The sequence below is a fragment of the Acinonyx jubatus genome, chromosome E4 (assembly GCF_027475565.1).
Source record: "Acinonyx jubatus isolate Ajub_Pintada_27869175 chromosome E4, VMU_Ajub_asm_v1.0, whole genome shotgun sequence".
In the NCBI taxonomy this organism is placed as follows: Eukaryota; Metazoa; Chordata; class Mammalia; order Carnivora; family Felidae; genus Acinonyx; species Acinonyx jubatus.
This window is the reverse complement of record NC_069395.1, coordinates 12,034,730-12,050,242: the sequence shown is the minus strand read 5'-3', so window position 1 is coordinate 12,050,242 and position 15,513 is coordinate 12,034,730. Positions and strand designations below refer to the sequence as shown.

General features: G+C 40.8%; 1 protein-coding gene across 1 annotated transcript in view; it reads left to right on the top strand.

Annotated features, from left to right (window-relative positions):
* Positions 1-1,951: 1,951 nt before the first annotated feature.
* The window catches only part of IARS2 (isoleucyl-tRNA synthetase 2, mitochondrial), a 65,692-nt gene continuing 52,130 nt past the window's right edge, over positions 1,952-15,513 (top strand). Inside the window, exons 1-2 of the mRNA XM_027074993.2 lie at positions 1,952-2,351; positions 3,805-3,927. Coding sequence (XP_026930794.1) covers positions 2,085-2,351; positions 3,805-3,927 — 390 coding nt within the window. The 5' untranslated portion in view covers positions 1,952-2,084. The remainder of the gene's footprint in view (positions 2,352-3,804; positions 3,928-15,513) is intronic.

The window sequence follows — 15,513 nt, the reverse complement described above, 5'->3', positions numbered from 1 at the left end:
CCTATGACCTTTTTTTCTATTTGGCTGTTGATATTTATTTTCTTGATTTGTAGCAGGTCCTTATACATTATGGATATTAATTTTTAAAATGTGTTTGCAAATGTTTTGTCCCACAGTACAGTGTAGGGGAGGCAATATAGTATAATGATTATCCACATGGCCACTAGAACCCAATTGCCCGAATTTAAATCCCATCTCTCACTTCTTAGTTCTATGGTCTTAGGCAAGTTACTTAACACTATGTGCCTCAGTTTCCTTAACTGTAAAATGGCAATAACCATAGTACCTACCTCACCTCATAGGGTTGTTTTGGCATGTTATCTCTTCACTGTATAGGGTTTAATGATTAAATGAGTTAATAGAGGTAAGGAGCTAACCCGTTTAGGTTAGTGAAAACAAGTACTAATGTAGGTAAAGAATGCTGTTTTCACTGTGTGTGTGTGTGAAATTGAAGTGGCCTAACACAAACTTTCAAAAAGCACGACAAAAGGTGAAAAGCTGACACGGAATGCTTACTATTTGCCCCTTGCCTTCTTAATTTGTGGCATGTTTTTCCATATAAAATTTTCTTTTTCTTTTTGTAGAAAATCAGTCTTTTTATTTATTTAAGCCAAATCTTCTAGATGTTGTGTCTTATGAATAGGAAGAGATATACTTTACAATGAAAACGTAACAATTGTGAACTACTATGACCTGGACAACCGAATACAGGTTTCCCTCTGAAAGTAGAGTGTTCCTATGAAACCTTTCATAAGCCTAAATGGAGTAAAGCAAAGAAACAATTACCTTTAATTTATATGGAAAAATTTCTTTAGCATTCCAAGTCACCCAAAAATAACCTTTCTTAAGCTTTTCTGATACCTTAGGACACATGTTGCTAACAGATGCACAGAATAAAGGGAGATAGAGCACAGATGCTCATACACACAGTTCAAAGGGTTAGCCGCTGTGTGTAGTTCCTGGGCAGGAGCTTGGTCGGGGGCCACTCTGGTTGCTTGGGTGTATGCTTGCTGCAAAACAAATACTTGATGCTATTTTCACTTGTTTCCTAAGAGCAAAAATCCTTTTCAGTTTTCTTTCGGTTAGTGAAAACAGGTACTAATGTAGCAGATGCATGCTATTACCCCCCCTTTGTGTGTGTGTGTGTGTGTGTGTGTGCGCGCGCGCGCGCATGCAAAAGTGAAGTGACCTAACACAAACTTTACAAAAACGCGGTAGAATAGTGGGTTTCTGGGGCACCTGGGTGGCTCAGTCAGTGGAGCGTCCAACTTGGGCTCAGGTCATGATCTGATGGTTCGTGGGTTCTAGCCCAGTATCGGCTCTCTGCTGTCAGTGCAGAGCCTGCTCTGGATCCTCTGTCCCATTCTCTCTCTGCTCCTCCCCTGCTCGCTATCTCTCTTTCTCTCTAAAAAATAAACATTAAGAAAAAAGTGGGTTTCTGTCCGAAACCAGAGCTGAAGTCCTACACACTACTATTCTGTAGGAGTGGGAGTGGGACATAACAGGGATAATAGAGGACCTGAAAGTAACATAATTAGGTTGGTTTATAATATTGGTCCCGAACTTTGCACTCAGCTAAGGAGGCGTTGCCCACTAAAGTAGCCATTAGCTCCCTATGGTTGTTGAGCGCTTGGCAAATCACTAGCCCAAGCTGAGATATGCTATATGTGTAAAATACATACCCAACTTTGAAGATTCAGTATGAAGATAAAGAATGTAATATCTTCTGGATAATTTTATATTAATTACATGTTGAAGTGATAATATCTTGGATATACTGCGTTAAATAAAAAATATCTAAACAGGGCAGTGTGATTGAAATCTGAGCCCCTTCAGGCACGCCACACCTTGCCCCGCCCCTCAGAGTTAGCCCCGCCCCCCGCCGGGGTTGCCGCCAAGACCCGAGATGGCTTGATTCTCTCCGCCTCCGGGAGGGACCTGCTCCCGGCCTCTTCCGTGCCCCGCGCGCGTGCGCACTCCGGTAGAGCTCGTGGAGGTTCCCTGGGGTCCGTGTTTTCCAGACCCCGGGCGGGATCCTCCCTCGGAGGACCTGGCGCTCACGGGGAGGTCGGGGTTAGCCCGCCATGCGTTGGGGGCTGCACCCGCGCGGGCCGGGGGCGGCGGCTCTGGCCACGGCCCGAAATCTGTGGGTGCCGCCCCATCTTCGTTGTCACCCGGGATGGCGAGGGACGACGAGGAGGCTTTTGGTGCGGTCAGCCACCGGGGCCAGTAACCAGCTGCAGAACTCGAGTAATGGCAGATATCGGGACACAGTGCTGCTACCGCAGACCAGCTTCCCCATGAAGCTGCTGGGCCGCCAGCAGCCCGACACGGAGCTGGAGATCCAGCAGGTGGGCAGGGAGGCCCGGGACGGCCTGGGGGCGGAGGGGAGCTGGGCCCTCGCCGGCAGCCGCTCCGGGTGACCCACACACCCCGGCAGGTAGGGCCGCGGGTTCTAGACTCCTTTGGGCGGCGACGTTGTGACCGGACGAGTGGGTCTCCCAACAGGGTTTCTTGCTGGAAAACCTCTAGGTGAATCCCTCAGTTGTAGCAGGTTCCAGAGCAGAATATTAAAGAGGGATGCTCGCATAGCAGCGCTGAATATAAGTGCCATTTTTTAGGCAAAAACAAGTCGAATTTGGACGCTTTTCCAGTGGTTTGTGAAAAGTAAATTAACATGGACACTTGTAAATAAAGTTTTCGATTATGTGGGAAAGTTGAAGCTTACTTTTGTGTTATCGTTAGGCGCCTAGTTGGAATTCTGACTTGTTTGCAGAAGAGAGTAGCTGTACTTACTTCCTCAGAGTCCCCTTCCTAAGCTGTGCACCTTTCTCCTGTGTTAGACTGAGTTTTCTAAGAGAAAATTCACTTCTCAGTTTCTGTACTTCCAGAGTTTTAAAAATTCTCCATATTTAGCATATATTGGTCAAGTAAATTTGCTTAGCCTAGATATTTTTATGGCAGTTATCAGACTTCTAGACTCATAAACCTGTTTTGGCCATCTACTTTTTTTTTTTTTTAAGTTTATTTATTTATTTTGAGAGAGAGAGAGAATCCCAAGCAGGCTCAGCACTGTCAGCACAGAGCCCCATGTGGGTCTTGATCTCACAAACCATGAGATCATGACCTGAGCCAAGACCCCCAGGGGTCTGATGCTTAACCGACTGAGCCACCCAGCTGCCCTGCCACCTACTTTTTTTAAAGTGCCTTATTCAATACTGTTGTTATGCCAGGAACTGTGACAATTTCAGATGTTTTCTCATGTAATTTTCACACCAGCTCTGTGAATTGGTTATTGTTAACATTTTTTCAAAAGAGGGAACAAGGATGCCCATAAGGGCAAAATGACTGGGCCAAGGGTGCACAGTAGGTGAGAGAAGGGGGGTAGGGCTTCGGTGAGTGTTGTTGGGATTTTGACAGTAGCAGGTATTGAGGCCAAAGGAGAGCAAGGATAAGAGTGTGTGGGTGTGGGGGGTTGGGTAGTGTACAGGCCCTTCAGCATGGCTGGACTGAGGAGTGAAGGGTGGAGAGTGCCGAGACACTGGCCAGAATTTGGTGCTCCTAAACAGGGCCCTGTTTACAGTATAAAGAGCTCAGACCTCAATGTGAAGCCTATAGGGAAACTATTAAAAAGTTTTAAAAGATGAGGACCCAGATGTGCATTTTAGAAACTTCACCATCGGGTTTTAGAGTTGAATACATTGGCATGGGATAAGAAATAAGCAAATGCTGGCTGTTACTTACGGTAAGATGCAGGAGTATGTATTTGGGTGATGTTCAGATATTATGGTTCTTTTTAAACAGAAATGTGGATTTTCAGAACTTTATTCATGGCAAAGAGAAAGAAAAGTAAAGACAGAATTTTGTCTTCATGATGGACCTCCTTATGCAAATGGTGACCCACACGTTGGACACGCTTTAAATAAGGTAATTGTAATTTAAGTTATAAGACCTGAGGGAAAAACCTTTATGTAAGTACACTTTACAAAGTGTATTTTGCTTTTATGACAAGTAATTTTGCGTTAATGCATAAAACTAAATTGTCTTTTTTTTTTTGTGAAAAACATGTTTTGTTTTGTTTTTTTAATTTTTTATTATATGAAATTTATTGTCAAATTAGTTTCCATAAAACTAAATTGTCTTAATAGAAAGCAGCAATAGTTTTCGTGCCGTATGGAAAATAACATCCCTGGTATTTGCATTGAGCTTATTGTTATTTTAGATTAGTAGATATTTTATTCAGTAAATAATTATTCAGCACCTACTATGTGCCAGGCATTTTTCTAGACTCAGGTAATAGCAGTGAACAAAATAAAGATGAATCTTGTCTTTACAGAGCTTATGCTCTAATTAAAAAGACATAATAACACAAAGAAGTAAAATATATAAATGTTAGATAGTTGCTGTAGACGGAATACTTGTTCTTCCCCTCCCGCTATTTATATGTTGAAACCTAATAATCTCTAATGTGATGGTACTTGGAGGTGGGGCCTTAGGGAGATGACTAAATCATGAGGGTAGAGCCCTTATCAGTGAGATTAGTGCCCTTACAAAAAACAAACCTCAGAGAGCTTCCTTGTCTCTCTTAGCCCTGTGAGGGTACAGCAAAATGATATTGGTCTGTGAACCAGAAAGCAGCCCTCACCAGACTGAGTCTGCCGGCACCTTGATCATGTCCATTTTCTACTTGGACTGTTTATTTATCTTACTGCTGTGTTTTGAGAGTTCTTTGTGTGTATAGCCTAGGTATTAAACCTTGACAGATACGTGGTTTGCAACTATTTCTTCGAGTCTGTAGCTTGTCTTTTCAAGGTATATTGAAGAGCAAGTGTTCTTAATTTTTTCTAAGTAATCTCTACCCCGAATGTGGGGCTTGAACTCATGACCCCGGAGATCAAGAGTCACATGTTGTTTTGAATGAGCCAGCCAGGTGCCCCCTAGAAGTTATTAATGTTGATGAAGTTCAGTTTATCAGTTTTTCCTTTTATGAATCATGCTTGTAGTGTCATGTCTGAGAACTGTTTCCCAGGCCTTCCATCCTGAAGATTTTCTCCCATATTTTTTCTAAAACTTTTACATTCTACATTTAAGTCAGTGATACATTTTGCATTAACTTTTATATAAGACGTGAGACTTATACTGAGGGTTGTTTTTTTCCCTATTGATGTCTATCACCGTTTCTTGGCACTCTTTTCCCTAATGAGTTGCTTTTGTACCACTGTCAAAAAATCGGTTTGGCAAATGATTCTCCATTTTTAGATTCTCTATTTTGTTCCATTAATCTATGTGTCTGTCCTGGTAATACCACAGTTTTGGTGACTCTAGCTATAGAATAAGTCTTCAAATTGGGTAGTCTCTATGTTCCCATTTTACTCTTTTTCAAAATTGTGTTAATTTCAGCTCCTTTGCCTTTCCATACAGGTTTTAGGATAATTTTTTGACTGCAGTATCAGAGAAAGTAAGCTGAGTTTTGAGAGTACTAGCAGGTACTCTCAGGTCAATTGTGCGAGGTGGATAGTAAACAGTATGCAGTTTTTTGAGAGAACTAATTTTAACCCCCCTCCCCACCATTTTATTGAGGTATAAGAGACGTGTAACATTGTATTAGTTTAAGGTGTACAACATAATGGTTTGATGTATGTATGTATTGCTGAATAAATACCACAGTTAGTTAACATGCATCTTGCCACACGGTTACAAATTTTTATTTTCTTGTGATGAGAACTTTTACCACTGACTGTCTTAGCAACTTTCAAATATACATTACAGTATTGTTAACTATAGTCACCATTCTGTACATTATATCCACAGAATTTATTAACCTTATAACTTGAAGTTTGTATATATTGACCACCTTCATTCATTTCCCCCCACCCAACCCCTGTCTCTGGCAACTATCAATCTTTTCTCTGTTTTATTTAAAAAAATGATTTAAAAAAGGAAAAATGATAAATTAGACTTCATCAAAATTAGAAACATTTTATGACTTCAGTTTTCTTAAGATTGCATATATAAGTGAGATCATCCGTATTTGTCTTTCTCTAACTTATTTCGCTTAGAATAATGCCCTCAAGGTCCATCCATGTTGCAAATAGCATGATTTCCTTCTTTTTCATGGCTAAATAGTATTCTATTATATATGTCCACCACAACTTCTTATCCATTCATCCATTGATGGGCACTTCGGTTGTTTCCATGTCTTGACTGTTGTAAACAATGCTACAGTGAACCCAGGCGAGTAGATCTCTCTTTCAGATAGTGATTTTGTTTCCTTTGGATATATACCCACTAAGTGGAATTGCTGGATCTTTTCTGGATCATGTGCCAGTTCTATTTGCAATATATTGAGGAACCTCCATACTTGTTTCCATAGCAGCTGCACTAATTTACATTTGAACCATCAGTGCATAGGGGTTCCCATTTCCCCACACCCTCACCAACACTTGTTATTGTTTATCTTTTTAATAACAGCCATCCTAACAAGGCTGAAGTGATACCTCATTGTGGTTTTGATATTCCAGATGATTAGATACTTGCAGCGACTTTCAATGTACTTGTTTGTCATTTGTATCTCCTCTTTGGAAAAACGTTTGGGTCTTTTGTCCATTTTTATTTTTTTATTTTTAATTTTTTTTAATTTTTTAATTTTTTTATTTTTGGGACAGAGAGAGACAGCATGAACGGGGGAGGGGCAGAGAGAGAGGGAGACACAGAATTGGAAACAGGCTCCAGGCTCTGAGCTATCAGCCCAGAGCCTGATGCAGGGCTCGAACTCACGGACCGCGAGATCATGACCTAGCTGAAGTCGGACGCTTAACTGACTGCGCCACCCAGGCGCCCCATGTCCATTTTTAAATCAGATTTTTTTTTCTTGTTGTTTTGATTGTTTTGCCTTTGATTTGCATGAGTTTCTTATATTTTGGATCTTAAACCCTTATCAGGTAGATGATCCCCAAATAGTTTCTCCTATACCTTAGGTTGGCTTTTCATTTTGTTGATTGTTTCTTTTTTGTTTGTTTTTGAAGTGAGGAATAAGCTTTTTAGTTTGGTGACAGTCGCATTTTTTAAAATTTTTGCATTTATTGTTTGTGTAACAAAAATCATTGCTAAGTAAAGGAGCTTTTTCATATGTTTTCTTCTAGTAGTTCATAGTTTCAGATCTTATAATTAAGTTCTTAATCCATTTCAGTTAAGTTTTGTGAATGGTGTAAGATAGAGAGCGGCCCATTTTCATTCTTCTGCATGTGAATATACAGTTTTCCCAGCACCATTTATCCCCATTGAGTTTTCTTGTTTCTCTTGTCAGATATTAATTGACAAGGATTTATTTCTAGGCTCTTAATTCTGTTCCATCGATCTAGGTTTTTGTTTTGTTTTTATGCCAATACCATACTGTTTTGATTACCATAGCTTTATAATATAGTTTGAAGTCAGGAAGTGTGATGCTTCCGGCTTTGTTCTTTCTCACATTTGCTTTGGCTATTTGGAGTGTTTGTAATTTATTACAAATGTTAGGATTGTTTTTCTATTTCTGTAAAAACTTCACTGGAATTTTGACAGGGATTGCATTGAGTCTTTAGGTGGCTTTGGGTAGTATGGACATTTTATTGTTAAAATGTTTTCAGTGTATGTACAGATCTTTCAGCCCCTTGGTTAAATTTATTCGTTGTGGTTTTTATGACACTATTATAAATGGGATGGGATTGTTTTCCTTTTTTTGTTCTTTTTTTTTTTAACAATTCATTGTTAGTGTATAGAAATATTACTCCTTTCTGTATGTTGCTTTTGTGTCCTGAAACTTTAATGAATTTGTTTATTCTAATAGCTTCTGATTGAGTGTTTAGGATTTTCTGTGTATAAGATCATGTCATCTACAAACAGATAATTTTATTGCTTCCTTTGGCTTGGATGACGCCTTTTATTTCTTTTTCTTTTTTCTTTTTGCCTATTGTCTCTGGCAAGACCTTCAATACTACATTGAATAGGAGTGGTGAGAGAGGGCACCCTTGTATTATTTGTGATCTTAGAGGAAAAGCTTTCAACTTCTCACTGTTGAATATGATGGTATCTGTGGGCTTATCATATATGGTCTTTATATGTTTTTTTTTTTTAATGTTTTTATTTTTGAGAGAGAGAGAGAGAGAGCGAGCACACGTAAGCAGGGGAGGGGCGGAGAGAGAAGGAGACACAGAATCTAAAGTAGGCTCCGAGCTCTGAGCTGTCAGCACAGAGCCTGACATGGGGCTCGAACTCATGAACTGCAAGATCATGACCTGAGCTGAAGTTGGACGCTTAACCAACTGAGCCGCCCAGGTGCCACTGGTCTTTATTATGTTGAGGTACGTTCTTCTGTACCCACTTTTTCAAGAGTTTTTATCAGGGAAGGATGTTGAATTCTGTCACATGCTTTTTCTGCTTCTATTGAGATGATGCTATGATTTCTATCTTTCCATCAATTAACTTATTGTATCATTTTTGGGTGTATGTTGATCTTTGAATCCCAGGGATAAATCTCATTTGCTCATGGTGTATCATCCTTTTAAAGTACTGTTAAATTTGGTTTGATAGCATTTTGTTGAGAACTTTTGCATCTGTATTCATCAGGGATTTTGAACTATAGTTTTTTATAGTGCCCTTATCTGACATTGGTATCATGGTAATGCTGGCCTCATTTTTTTGGATGAGTTTGAAAAGGTTTAGCATTCATTCTATAAATATTTGGTAGAATTCACAAGTGGAGCCATATGGTCTTGGGCTTTTCTTTGTTGGGAGGTTTTTAGTTACTGATTCCATCTCCTTACTTGTTACTGGTCTCTTCAGATTTTCTATTTTTTCATGATTCAGCCCTGGTTGGCTGGATATTTCTAGGAATGTACCCATTTCTTCTGGGGTATTCAATTTCTTGGCATATAATTGTTAATAGTAGTCTCTTAACGGTTCTTTGTCTTTTTCATGTATGAGTTGTAATATCTCCTTTTTCATTTATAATTTTACTTATTTGAGTTCTTTCTCTTCTCAGTAAGTCTAGCTAACAACTTGTCAATTTTGTTTATCTTTTCAAAAAAAACCCCCACACTAAGTTTTGTTGATCTTTCCTGTTGTTTTCCTGTTTTCTATTTCATTTATTTCTGTTCTGATCTTTGTCATTTTACTTCCTTCTGCTAATTTTGGGCTTAAGTTCTTTTCTACTTCCTTGAGCTATAAAGTTGAGTAGTCTGGGATCTTTCTTGCCTTTTTATTAAAAAAAAATTTTTTTTTTAATGTTTATTTTTGAGAGAGTGAGAGACAGAGCATGAGCAGGGGTGGGGCAGAGAGAGAGGGAGACACAGAATCCAAAGCAGGCTCCAGGCTCTTAGCTGTCAGCACAGAGCCTGACATGGGGCTTGAACCCACGAATGCGAGATCATGACCTGAGCTGAAGTCGGATGCTTAACCGAGCCACGCAGGCGCCCCTCTTGCTTTTTTTTTTTTTTTTTGAGTTTATTTATTTTGAGGTGGGGAGGGTCAGAGAGAGGGAAAAAGAGAATCCCAAGCAGCCTCTGTGCTGTCAGCGTAGAGCCAGATGTAGGGCTCAAACTAATGAACTGGGAGATCATGACCTGGGCCGAAATGAAGAGTTGGACACTTAACCAACTGAGCCACCCAGGTCCCCTTCTTTCTTGCTTTTTAAGGTAACCAGTTATTGCTATCAACTTTCCTCTAAGAACTGCTTTTGCTCCATTCCCTAAGGTTTGTTTGGTATGTTGTGTTTCCATATTTGTTTGCTTCAATATATTTTTGACTTCTTTTTTGATTTCTTATTTGACCCATTGGTTTTTCAGAAATGTGTTGATTATTTTCCACATATTTGTGAATTTTCCAGTTTTTTCCTATTACTGATTTCTAACTTTATACCATTTTGGTATGAAAAGATACTTGATGTGATCTTAATCTTTCTACGTTGTTAAGGCTTGTTTTATGGCCCAATATATGGTCCATTCTGGATGGTGCTCTGTGTGCTTGAGAAGAATGTGTATTCTGCTGCTATTGGATGGAATGTTCAGTGTTTATCTGTTAGGTCCATTTGATTTAAAGTATAGTTCAAGTCCAATGTGTCTTTATTGATGTTCTGTCTGTATGACTGACCTATTCATTGTTGAAAATGGGGTATTGAAGTCCTCTACTATTATTGTGTTTTTGTCTTTTTTTTCCCCCCTCAGATCTGTTAGTAGTTAATGTATTCAGGTGCTCTGATGTTGGATGCATAGGTTTTTAAGACTGTCATATCCTCCTGGTGAATTGACTCCTTTATCATGATGATGACCACATCTCTTGTTACAGTTTTTGGCTTAAAATCTGTTTTGTCTAATATTTCTCTTTGGGTTTCCATTTTTGTGGAATCTTTTTCCATCCTTTCACCTAATCCCTACATGTGTCCTTACAGCTTACACATGAGTCTCTTCTAGGGAGCACAGTTGGGTTTTGTTTTCTCATCCATTCAGCCACCCCACATCTATTGATGGGTGATATAATCCATGCACATTTAAAGTAATCATCGATAGGCAAGGACTTATCCCAATATACTGTTTTCTGTTTGTTCCTCTCGGTCTTCCTTTGTGAATTGATGATTTTTTTCATAGTGGTATGCTTTGATTTGCTTCTCTTTTTCTTTTATACATTTCCTGAAGGTTTTTACTTTGTGGTTACCATGAGGCTTACATAAAATATAACAGTCCTCTAAGCTGATAGCAGCTTAACCTCAGTCACATGCAAAAACTCTATCCTTTTACTGCCTCTAACACATTTTATGTTTTTGATGTCATAATTTACATCTTTTTATACAGTGTATATACTAGCCAGTTATTGTTGCTATAGTTATCTTTTTTTTTTTTTTTAACTGGAAGCAAATTCAATGTCCACCAATAAGTTTATTTATTTATTTTGAGAGAGAGGGAAAGAGAGACCACGTGTGTGTTAAGTGGAGAGGGGCAGAGAAAAGGAGAGACAGAATCCCAAGCAGGCTCTGTGCCATCAGTACAGCACCCAATGCGGGCCTCACATTCACAAACCGTGAGATCATGACCCGAGCCGAGATCAGGAGTCAGATGCTTTAACTGACTGAGCCAGCTGCGCTCCCCACTGTAGCTATCTTCAATTCTTCTGTCCTTTGGTCTTTATATTAGAGTTACACCATAAACGCACCAACATATTACACTATTGAGGTATGTTGAATCTGACTATAGACTCACCTTGATTATTTTCATGTGCTCTCTGGTAGTAAATCGCATCCTTTTATTGTAGCTTGAAGAGCTCCTTTCAGAATTTCTGAAATTTTGACTTATATGGCAGGTCTAGCGGTGCTGACTTTGTCTGGGAAGTTCTCTCTCTTTCATTTCTCAAGGACAGCTCTGCTGGATCAAGTATTCTTGGTTGGAAGTTTATTTACAGCATTTTGAATGTGTCATTCCACTCTGTCTGGGTGTGCAAGGGTTCTATAGAGAAATCTGATAGCCTCATGGGAGGGTGTGGGGGAATCTCTTAAAATTGACAAGCTTTTTTCCTTTGCAGCTCTCAAGGTTCTTGCTTTGTCTTTGATTTTTGACAGTTTTATTATAATGTGTCTTTCAGAAATCTCTTTGGGTTGCATTTGTTTGGGAATGTATGAGCTTAGTGAACTTGGATGTCGATGTATCTCCCCAGATTTAGGAAATTCTCAGCTATAGTTTCTTTGAGTTTTCTGACCCTTTTCCCCCCTCTCTTTTCCTTCTGGGATTCTCATAAAACATATATTTTTTTTAAAGTAGTTTCAGACTAGTTCTGTAGGCTTTCTTTATTCCTTTTCATTCTTGTATCTTTTGTACCTTTGACTGGATAATTTCAAATGATCTGTCTTTGATTTCACTGATTCTTTTCTTTTGATGGGTCGTGTGGGCTGTTGAAGCTCTCCATTGAATTCTTCAGTTTAGTCACTGTATTCTCCAGCCCCCAAATGTATTGTTGGTTCGTCATTGTTTTTTATCTTTGGATTGAACTTTTTTTTTTTTTTTAATTTTTTTTTCCAACGTTTTTTATTTTATTTTTGGGACAGAGCGAGACAGAGCATGAACTGGGGAGGGGCAGAGAGAGAGGGAGACACAGAATCGGAAACAGGCTCCAGGCTCTGAGCCATCAGCCCAGAGCCTGACACGGGGCTCGAACTCACGGACCGCGAGATCGTGACCTGGCTGAAGTCGGACGCTTAACCGACTGTGCCACCCAGGCGCCCCTGGATTGAACTTTTAATTTTACTCTTGTATTATTTTTCCGATTTTGTTAAATTGTATATGTCTGATCTCTTGTTGCTCTTGGAGCATCTTTAGGACAGTTATTTTGAAATGTTTGCCAGGCATTTTATGGATCTTAATTTCTGTGTGTGTGTGTGTGTGTGTGTGTGTTTTATTAGAAGTTTACTTTGTTCCTTTGGCAGTATCGTGTTTCTTTGATTCTTCATGATTCCTGCAGCCTTGTGTAGATGACTATGCATTTGAAGAAGCAATCACCTCTTCGAGACTTTATGGAAAGAATTCACATATAGATGGGGGCATGCTGGAGTGTGCTGTGGTGCAGGGTGTAACTGGGATTGCTGCATCTAGGATTTTCGATTGACTTTTTTTCCTCCCCCTGGCAATTCTAGGTTAGGGATGGGGCTGGTGTAGTATCTTGTCCGCTCAGGCAGTTGGGAGCACGACATCAACAATGGTGTGATCGTTTTGATGAGATCTGTGAATGGTCCACCATGGGCGTATGGGCTGCTGGGGTCCTCAGCAGTGCCTTCAGGTCCAATGGCTAAGGACCAGGGCAGGTGGTGGTGGCCTGAGCATCGTGTGGTGGCCTGATGCCTGGCCGTGGGAGCCAATGTGGTGTTAGGGGCCAGCCGCAGACACAGGCAATGGGGAGGGTCAGAGCCAGGAGCAGTGTCCAGGGCCACCGTTGGTCAGATAGTCAGCTCAGGGACCCTGGCTGTTGGTTTGTACTCCTGTGACTGCTGTGGCTAGCCACAGCCTGTGCACGGTAATGGAGGGTGGTCATGGACGCTGGGGCTGGTGGCATGCAGGTCAGTGAAATGAATCAGGGCCAACCCGGACCCATAAGCAATTGTGGGGGCCTTGGCTGTCAGCATGCATTTGTGTGACTACGGGAGCTAGCTGCAGGCCCTCAAAGCCATGCAGGCCAGTGACGGGAGTCAGGGTTGGCTCCATGCCTGTGGGCCAGCAGCTGCGGGATCCCTGATTGTCGGCACGTAGTTGTACAGCTGCAGAGGTTAGCCTCGTGCATGTGCACAGCAGTGGATGCTGGTGATGAGAAATATTTATGTGTCTTGCAGGGATTTTTTTTGTTAGAAACTGGGCATTTTAGATAATGTAATAAATCTTAATTATTACCTCTTGGACACCTTCCCCCCTCATGGCTTTTTATTATGACTTTCTTGTTTATATGTGTAGCGACTGCCTGGATTTTGGTTTTTTGGTTTTTTTGGTTTTTTTTTTTTTGAGGTCTCTTTCCACCCTCTCCTATTTTTCTTCAGCATCAAGCCTCTGATGTTGCTTCTCGGGGAGGCACAGCTTTGGGTATGCTCAGTCACCCTGGGTTGGCTGTGGTTTTGGCAGGATGCCCATCCTCTTTCCCTGACAAAACCCATCTATTTTACTCTGAAGATTTCCTACTGTTTTCTCTCTTATTTTCAAAAGTGCCCTGGGGCATAATCTGTTCTATAGATAATCCATCAAATTTGGGGGATCCTTCGAAGTATTAGGACCTGGAGTCAGTGTTTGACATTTGTTCTCATCCCGCGAGGGTCCCGCCCAGCTGTGTCTTCTGGTTTTCTCCTACAAACTAGCCGACCTAGATTTTAGCCCGTGTCATCTTGAATCTATGAACCTTCTTCCAACTGCCTTTCCCCACTGCCTCCACTGGTTTCGACAACCTCCTTAGGCCTGGATTTCTCTGTGCTCTGTTGCTGGGAAGAGGGTAAGAGCCATTTTTTTACTGCTTGCTTCTCTCCTCACGGACAATCTCCCGGCCAGGGCTCTGGAGCCAAGAGTGGGGACAACTGTATACTTTTCTGTGAGAGACACCCCCGTTTTAGGAGCTGAGCACTTGTGGGAGAGTCAGTAGTCTGCGATCTGGACCTGCCTTTCCTGTTGTAGAACCACCATCTTATGAGCCTAGACAAGTGGGATTGGAGCCCCAGTCTTCCCAGCGGACTTTCACCTAGAGTAGAGCGTGTTCCCTGAGTGGGGGCCAAGTAGAGGGAGGGAGGCCCATCTCTCGACTGCCCTTGCCTGGAACTTAGAGCCTCAGCTGCAGGGAGCTGGGGCAGGGTCAGAAGTGCTGACAGAAATGCTTGCCCTCTCTGGGGAAGACCTCCCTGCAGCCCAGGAGCTGGGGGGGACTGGAGAGGGAGCCCTGTGTTGTTGGCAGCAGTAGACCAGAGTGGATTCTCTGCTGTGCTGAGCTGGCAGGCTGGAGGGAGGGAATGGTCTTGGTTCAGATGCCACGGACTCTCACTTTTCTTACCAAATTTTTACAGAATTTTTTCTTGTATAGATGTTGCTTCATCTGTTGCATACCTGTAGGGCCATTTCCAGGAGCTTTAAAGGTTGGGTTTTAAAATTACTCCCCCAGATTCAGTGCCAAGCGTGTCCCTGTGGTTCTTTGCATTGTCATACCCGAGGTCAAACTCTGTTTCACTGAATTTTCTCTCTCGTTTTTCTGTTTTTAATTTCACTAATTTCTGCCTTTTATCATTGTCTTGCTTCTGCTTGCTCTGGGTTCCTTTGTTCTGTTTGTAGTTTCTTGAGGTGAGAGTTTACATGATTGATTGGACTTTTCCTCTTTTTCTAACACATGTATTTTATTGCTGTAAATTTCTGTCAGTACTTCTGTAGCTTGTGTTCTGCAAATTTTAACATGTACTTAGTTTACATTTTTATTCAATTCATTGTGCTTTGCGATTTCTCTTGAGAATTCTTCTTTGGTCCATGGACTATTTAGTATGCCTTTCCATCCCTTTATCCTCCTGTATTTGTAACTTGTTTTACACATCCCTCACGTTTCAGTCCCCACAAGACAGTGTTTGATAGTTATTCTTTCGACTGTGAAACATTGGTTAGAATATTTGAGTAAATAGAATACTGAGTAAATAGAAAGTGTATATTTACCCATGTTTTGTTTATTATGTTCTTTCTTCCTTCTTGATGTTTACATGTTCCCTCTTTATTGTTTTCTCTCTGTTTATAGAGAATTTCCTTTAGCCTTTCCTTAGGGTAGGTCTGCTGGTCGACAGTCATCTTTGCTTTCCCTTATCTGATAATGGCTTGATTTTCCTTTTGTCCTTCAAGTATATTTTTGCTGGGTCTACGATTTCAGATAGACTTTTTTTCCCCTAGCACTTGAAAAACTTCCTTCTGATCTTCATATTTTCTGATGAAAATTCTCTTGTGATTCAAATTATTTTTTGCATATAAGTAAGGTGTCCCCTTTTCTCTTTTTTTT